The sequence below is a fragment of the Oculina patagonica genome, unplaced genomic scaffold, assembly GCF_052425735.1.
Source record: "Oculina patagonica isolate OP01 unplaced genomic scaffold, crgOcupat unplaced895, whole genome shotgun sequence".
Classification (NCBI taxonomy): Eukaryota; Metazoa; Cnidaria; class Anthozoa; order Scleractinia; family Oculinidae; genus Oculina; species Oculina patagonica.
Window position 1 is genome coordinate 1 of NW_027558794.1, and position 8189 is coordinate 8189.

The 8189-nt window shown below is 39.1% G+C and overlaps 1 protein-coding gene across 1 annotated transcript; it reads right to left on the bottom strand.

The window, feature by feature from the left end:
* Positions 1–51: 51 nt before the first annotated feature.
* LOC144641382 (uncharacterized) lies at positions 52–7936 on the bottom strand (the record flags this gene model as incomplete). The annotated part of the gene is made up of 9 exons (XM_078500396.1): positions 52–122; positions 749–924; positions 1359–1470; positions 1721–1864; positions 2244–2349; positions 3603–3720; positions 6310–6433; positions 6806–6954; positions 7753–7936. Coding segments are annotated over 9 exons (1184 nt in total), but the record flags the coding sequence as incomplete, so codon positions are not given.
* Between the last annotated feature and the right edge of the window lie 253 nt (positions 7937–8189).

Consider the following 8189-nt stretch of genomic DNA (forward strand, 5'->3'; position numbering starts at 1 on the left):
ACAATTATAGTAGGTATTGTTATTAGTTTGCAGCAAGCTAAGAAACCTTACCTTTTTTGCAGTTCAGCCGCAAGTTGATCTTCCAACTCCTGAATCCTGCTTTTAGCTGCTACATAATTTACCTTTTGTAAAAAAAACATAGAGAACAATGACAATCAATCATGGCCTTTCGCATAAAACGGATCGCTCAACTTATTATCTAACAGTTGGAGTTGGTTAAGGAGCTATATGTCAGTTTTATTAAATTGACGCTGGAAGTAGTAGGTCGGAAAAAAAAGATGCACAGCATTAAAGAATGAAGTAGACAGGGCAGTTTTTTTGTCACTTCTCTCTGAGCTGGTTTTTGGAGAGATTAAGCATGACGTTTATTTTTCCCGCGAACGGCAAACATTCAACTTCTGCCGTCTGCCGTTCGTACGCGGAAATGAGTAATTTTGTGTTTGTCGTGAATGTTTTATGAGGGATTATAAAAAGGTAACAAAATGAAAGGCAAGCTTGCGTTGCCGTTTAACGTCATGCTTAATCTCTCCATTAAGGGTAAGACGTGAACCAGAGCGGTAGAACCTAATGGAATGACAATTTATCAGGTGTCGGACCATACAGTTAAAGAATTGACTAGCTTCCAACCGAAAAATCCAAATTTTTGGATTAACAAGAAAACAGCCTTTTTTCGTTCGTTTCGTTAAGAATTTCCCTGGACAGTTAGTTTGTCATGATTGCTTGTAAAACAAGTAGAAGTTCTATCTACCTTGTAAGACGACTGTGCTTCCTTAGTGTCCTCAAGAGTCTCCTTCAATGCGAGGAACTCTTCATGATTAACAGCAGTGGACAGCTGGGACTCCAAGCGACATTTCTCCAGCTCAAGCTCGATGATTCGACTGTCTATGTTGACTGGTGCGAGCGGGGCATGGTTTGGCGAATTGTCTTTGAGAAAAAACAACACAAGAAAATACTGTTGATCAAAAGAGCTGCTTAGTTGAAGTCGCTGGATTACAGTCATTTATTTAAAGCATGATTTAAGAATATTGAACAAAACGGTTTGATTTTTTTTTAGAACAGCACTCGGAGAATGACAGAACATACATGTATTAGAAAGTGAGGATGGGTAAAAATGGTGGGGATGCAATGGAAAACAGAAAATCCATTGTGTATAGCTAATAATGCTACGGCTATTTATTCTATGTCAGTCAATCATGAAAAAATACGTCACAAAAGGCTGCAAAAAATGGCGAGAAAAAATGAGCGGAATAACAATGAGCTTAGCTAGGGTTGCTACCAGTTTTCCTTCACATATCGTTTCTTTCCCTGGATCTGTGACGTCTAGAGGCTAAAAACACGCTGATTCTTAATATTAATACCTTCTGTGGAACAAGACAGACTTTCTTCTAACATCACGTCATCAACTTCAATCGCTTGGGATCGCTGGGCTTCTCTTCTCATCTCTGCTGATTTTGATGCTGCGCTCAATGCCTGGGCAAAACAATACAAAACAGTATAAAAAATAAACCCAGTAGAATAATGATAAAATAATGAACTTCCTTCAGTGCAGCTCATGGGTTTTTGGCAAGCGTTCGCGCATTTTTCACCACTGTGAAAAAAACAAAAACAAAACAAAACAAAGAACGAAAAAAATTTGGAGTGGGTGGGCGTGTCCTCATTCCTTTCTTGTATAGTTTTGCAACAACAGTAACAACAACAACAGTAAAACTGGCAGTCTCACCTCTTGCAAATCGTTCTGCAGCTTTTCAATCAGTTGTTCCTTTCTGTTCAGCGTAGCTTCCAGCTCACTAGTTTTAAATTCAATGTGATGAATTTTACTCTTGTACCGATCGATGCTACATTTTAACCTTTCTGTTTCAAGTCGCTGAAATGATTAAAAGATCTCTGTTAGCTTTCAACTTGAGGGACTACACTGCATGTAAAGGTTATGGCGTAGCTATTCAAATACCGACAGACTGTGTTTTAAATTTGAGGGTGGAAAAGAATTGCAACAGAGATAAAGACCTATGCAGAAGGTCCCAGGCGAGTGCTGAAACATGACTCTTGTGCAAAGGAAGTGTGCGAAAAAAATACATTGCAAGTCGCCTGTTTCGTACATGTAGGTGTCAGTCTTTTTCTTTTTTTCACCGCACGTTGCAAATTGGCACAAAAATTACGAGGCATTGATCCCTGTTTTTCACTTCAAACAAACTGTACTGTGCCAATATAAATGTACATGCAAGCGGCAAACATGAGTTTTATACCTCTTTTTCAAACTGTTCCTTTTCCTGCATAAAATTGGTCACTCTTTGTTCGAGGTCCCCACACTGTTGTCTGAACGTTTGAAGTTCCACGACTTTTTGCTTCAATCTGCACAACAACACAAAACAGATTTAAAGTATAATTTACAGCTACAATGTTATTTCTGTTTTTATTATTTTAACCTTGTACCATTCTTTTTAAATTTTAAGTTGTAGTGTTTTTTGACATCCTTATGTTTTTCCACTTACTGTAGTTTGAGGAAAAACACATTTAGATGTCAAAAATGCTGAACAATTGAAAGGGCTTAGCCTTTTCTCTTTCAGAGGAAAACTCCGCCATGGCCCATCCCAAGCCTGGATGACAAAGGAGGGGGTTTGGGCAGGGGACTAGCAGCCCCACCCCCATTCTCGTCCCCATAGCCCTTTCGTTTCTCTTAGCCGGTTTGGCACGAGAAAACAGAGGGCTCTGAGGACATAGGATTTTTGAATTAATTTCGAATTTTTTTGATTGGCTGTTTGGAACAATGAATTCCTAAACGGAAGTCGAAAACCAAACGACTCTCTCATACATTCTTTTGAAACGTCGTGACTGCATACATGAATACCGGAAGTCCTAGAATCTAGGACTGGAAATTCTGTGTCCCCAGAGCCCTTCGTTTCCTCGTGCCAAGGCCCAGCCGGCTAAGAGAAACTAAAGTGCTATGGGGACGAGAATGCCCCACCCCATAAAAACAAAGCTTATTGAGACGTCCTTACGTGCAGATTAAGTAAGTAAAGTAAGTCCACTCTCAGTGCTCTACGAAATGTCGCAGAAAGGTACATGTATTAGAAAAGAAAGCTAGTACAGTGGAACCCCGTTAATATGGCCACCAACGGGCCATGGAAATTTGGCCGTATTAACGGGGTGGCCGTATTAACGGGGTAGGGTCAAATTTCATGACTGGTCTACTCCTGGGGTCTACTCCAATTGCACTTCTAAACAACTGTTCTATAATAAACATTCCGACTGCAGATGTACAGTTATTAAAAAGCTATTGAAGATTCAATCAGCACATATACAATATGATGGAAAAATGAACATAACTGGATCGAAAAATGGGTATTTGATTCGAGTGGCCGTACTAACGGGGTAAAATTATGAAGGATTATACAGGTTGGGATTTCAGAATGTGGCCGTTGGCCGTATTACCGGGGTGGCCACATTAAAGGGGTGTTATTATAAGGAAATGTATGAGCGTTTAGCCGGGACAAAATAAAGTGACCGTAATAACGGGGTGGCCGTAAGGCGGGGTTCCACTGTAGCTTTGTTTGACACCTCCACAACACCCTGGGTAATAGAAATGTTCAGAGTATGGTCATTACCTGGCATTTTCTTTATCAGCCTTTTCGTATTCATCTTTAAAGTTTCTCATTAGTTCTAACTCATCAGCTGAAGACATCAGTTTTGTGACCTCTTTCCGTAACTCTATAATTGTGGCATCTGTAAATAAAATTGACCTTCATTAGAATGATAGCCTGCGAGCAGGCTCACCTTGGGGCACGCACGAGAGCTACACGAGAGCGGCGAAGCCGCGACAGCGAGCGGCGTCAGCCGCGAGTGAGCCTGCATCGATCTCTGCTAATTTTTCACTTCCACCCCGGAAACCGCAGGAACACTGATAAGTCAATTAAGTTTCAAAGTTTGACAGGAACGTTGACAGCGAATAAGCCTGATAGTTTTAGATTTATCGGGAAAATTTCCAATGCAAACTTTCCAATGTCGGTTGTGAATGCTACACCGAAGAAATAAAGCAAGCGTTGAAAAAAAACCTCTTCTTCCTTCGGTTAGAGATTTCTGCCGACTGTGTGCGTGTTCGTTAAAAGTCCAATATAACCTGTGATCAGGCGTTTTTTTCCCTTGATGAGAGAGGAAAAAAGAACGCCTGATACATTTATTTAACCGGCCGCCAACCGCCCCCAAATTTAAATAAACTAGGGTGTCCTAGAACTGTCAAAGCACTCTTTGTAGATGGCGGCAAATTCAGGACTCGGATTTCCACGAGGCGTGAAAAACGTCTGCAGAATAATTAGCCTGAATTAAAACTTCGCCGTGCTAAAATAAAAATGCTTTCAGTAGCAGGGAGAAATGACGCTCGCGAATATATATTTATCAGCGATAGACGCCGTCCCTTACAACTCACAAAAAGGAATTTACAGATGAGCTGTTTCACGGCGCGGATAGCATCGTGTAGCTTTTTAGTAAAGACTGTAAACATTCCAACACCTCTGGAATATTGTTTGGTGAATTGGTTTTCCCGAAACTCATTCGATCACTGCGAAAACACCGTCACGAAAACAAATTACGCATTGTCGAACACTCTATCTGTTCTTCATTCAGAGAATTACACTTGAAATTTGTCAGGGCTTCAGCTAACGTAGACGAAAAATCGTCCTCGAAATTAACACGCCTCGTCTAAGCCATTAGCACCAGCTTTTGACCGGAAGTCTCGTTGAAATACTACAGCCAATCAGTCCACACCGCTTCATTTAGTATTGTTTCTCGACCAATCAGAAGAAAAACCAGAATCCGGTTTTTTTACATACGATTCGACAAGTAAATGCACAGGGAACCCAAACACTGTATTAGTTATTCATAATCTTAAACTAAAAATATTCTTATTTACCTGCGTTCCTGTGTTTTTTTACCGGTTTTGGGGGCGATTTGAATCAGAGCGAAAGCGGTTTACGTTGCGAGTTTTAAATGGTAGTTGATCTGTCGCAATGTTAATACGATGTGCCTCAAGTTTCAATTGTTATTAAATAGTTAAAGTAAAACTTGAGACATAATTGAGGCGCGTCGTATTGACATTGCGACAGATCGATTACCGTTTAAAACTCGCAACATAAACCACCTTCGCTCTGATTCAAATCGCCCCCAAAACCACAGGAACGCAGGTAAATAAGGACATTTTTATTATAAGATTATGTATAACTAATACAGCGTTTGGGTTCCCTGTGGTAAATGTATCATGCCCTCCTTTCCCGGAGTGGTAAGTAGGGAGGGAGAGCATGATCTCAGGTTAAGTCCAATATGGAGAGTCGGCTCGTGTGATCGCAACAGAAAATTCCTTTCAAGCGTCAAAGCAGAAAGGTTTCGTCGGTGTTATCCTCGCTTAACTGTGCTAATATGATGGTTTACAAGTGACAGCCTCCGCGAATAAATCCGATAGAGTTTGCCAGGCTTGTGCACGGAAAATAAGAAATATGCACGAGCTGTATTCGTTTGTAGCTAAAGCGCTGCGAAAGTGAAATCGAATGCAAAGAAAGCGAAGACCGATTCAAGCAAAACGGCGAGTACATCTCGGTTCATCAACAAACTTTTAACAGCGTATCCTGCTCCTTTTTTAGGTTAGCAGAAACAGACTAGAACTTCGCAGAAACATTAGAAATACACGCACTCAACTCTCTCTCCATAATATTGCTGATTGTTGACGACTGATTTGCGACAACCCGCGTCAAACTGAACGACTCCATGGGGATCTGATCGCACCTCATCATACAAAACAGATTGACAGTTTTCTCACCTTTCTCGCCTTTCGGCCAATGGTATTTCACTTTGCTCAGGCAAAGCAGAAATGAAAAATATACAGAGATCAAAGCAGGCTCACTTTATTGGCACCACTCACCGCCTTATCGCTACTTAACGCTCGCCACTAGCACTCGCGTGTGCCCCAAGGTATATTCGCGCGTGCCCCAACGAGAGCCTGCTCGCAGGCTATTAGAATGAGAAAATGGAAGTTAAACAAAATAATTTATTTGACCATCTGAATAAATTAATATAATTAATTCACTGACTCTGTCCAAATATATATTTATTCATTCACACACTTATTTTTATTTTTTTATATATTTATTTTTTATTTTTTTTATTTAAATATTTCACTGAAAAGCCCTGTGGGAATGTGAAATAAAATGTACATGTATGAATGTATATATGTTATTATGAGACAACAAATTGTTAGAATTTTTTGATCTATTAAGGGTTTGAAGCATTGTAAACTGGTTTTACATGTATGTTCTTCATTAATACCTCTCTTATCGATTTCTTTGTTTTTCTCTGTGAGATCAGCTTCTAGTTCAGACTGAACATGCATCTGCAAGTCCAAAGAAGCTTGTAACTTTGTAACCTTCTGCTGAAGCTTGTTCATCATAAGCTGTCAGAATAAAATGGCATCAAAGTTATTTGGGTAAATACCATATCATGTAACCTACTCGCTACTGCAGTCTGTACTGCAGGAATTCGAAATAAACTGTTGGTTTTAGAAAGCTACATGTGTAACAGATGTGTGACTCTGTTTAATTTACATGTACTTAAGTTGGCATACATAAAATTATACATGTATCATGTAGTTCCAACTTGGAATTTTCTTTCAATATTAGTTGTAAGCACCTTGCAATGAGTACCAGCACTAGCATCGGCCCCTTGCCTAAGCAACTCTCACCCCCTCCTTTGACGCTTCAGATTAAATAAGCACCCCATGACCACCATAAACAGTATCAGAAATTCTTATATACATGGAAAGTACCTGGTTCTGTTTGCTGCGTAACTGTGGAGATGCCACAAGGGATTTCAGCGGAGAGTTGGTAAAGAACGCTTCCACTGGTGACTGGACAGTTAAGGGTGATGAAATCTGTGCACCAGCCTGCTCTAACTTTAGATATTCTGATATATCCACTAAAATCAATAACAAATAAAAGGTGTTTTCTTAGTGGTTTAAATTGATCTTTGGTTTAAAATTTTTCAAGCCAGTTTGATTTTTTTCCCTTTAGTTTCAAATGAAATTTCAAACCAAAGATAAATTAAAACACAACCTTCCGTAATGTGGTACCAAAACATCACTTTTATTTTATTTTACGATAATTATCATTTTCGAATTAGTGTCTTACATGTAGATCGCTTTCAATAGCATCCTTTCATTAAGTACCGCATTTTCTGTTAACAAGTACTGGAGTAAGTCAGTTGGTACAGTTGGCCATTTTGTATTCTCAGGACCACAGTGAAGACTGGAATTACATGTTTGCAATGGAGGCTAATGCAGAGGAATATCATATCTTCATGTGATTGTCATTTGCATGTGAAATGACCCCCTGTATTAACCTCCATTGGAAGGTACAGTACTGTACATGTTATTGTACCTACATGTATACATTATAGTTCCAGTTCAAGTCCAAGAACATCAAATTATCTAATTTAAAAATAATGGAAAATAAATAAAATCCAAGAATAGACAGTGGATACAACATACTGTTAGTTAGTAGAGCTCTGAATTTGTCATATTCACCTCATTTTTGTTTAACATGACCACACAAATTATACCAACTTGGGTAAAATTAATGTGGTGGCCAATACATCAAGCACTCTTTAATGTTTGCACTTTTTATCTCTTCCCCCCCCCCCCCCATGATACCCAGTAGATAAAAAATAAGCCTGGTCTGAATAGGCCTAAAAATGTACAGTTTACGTATATCCAACCTTTTTTGCTTAGAATGGTAGCAAACGACTCAGTAGTGAGACAGCCTTGTTCCATTTCTTTCAAAACAGATTCAATTAAGAATTTGAAACTGAATTGATCATCATTGTCCAGTTTGGTGATCTGGTCTACAAACACCGCTACATTATCGCACTGCGTTGCTCCACATAGAAGGAGTGTGACAACCTGAAGAACAATACAGCAATTGGAATTAAAAACTACATATATTCAGCCTGATTAATTTTGTGACAACACTATCTAGACAAATGGTTGCAACTACATGTACATGTATAAGCTATATTGTATTGCAGTGTATTCTTTGGATATAATATTAATTTGTACAACAATTTAAGTATACATTAAATAATCAGGGTCTTCAAAACAGTCATTTTGAAACCCCTGACATAACACTATTATTTGTAAAACAATTATATATAAC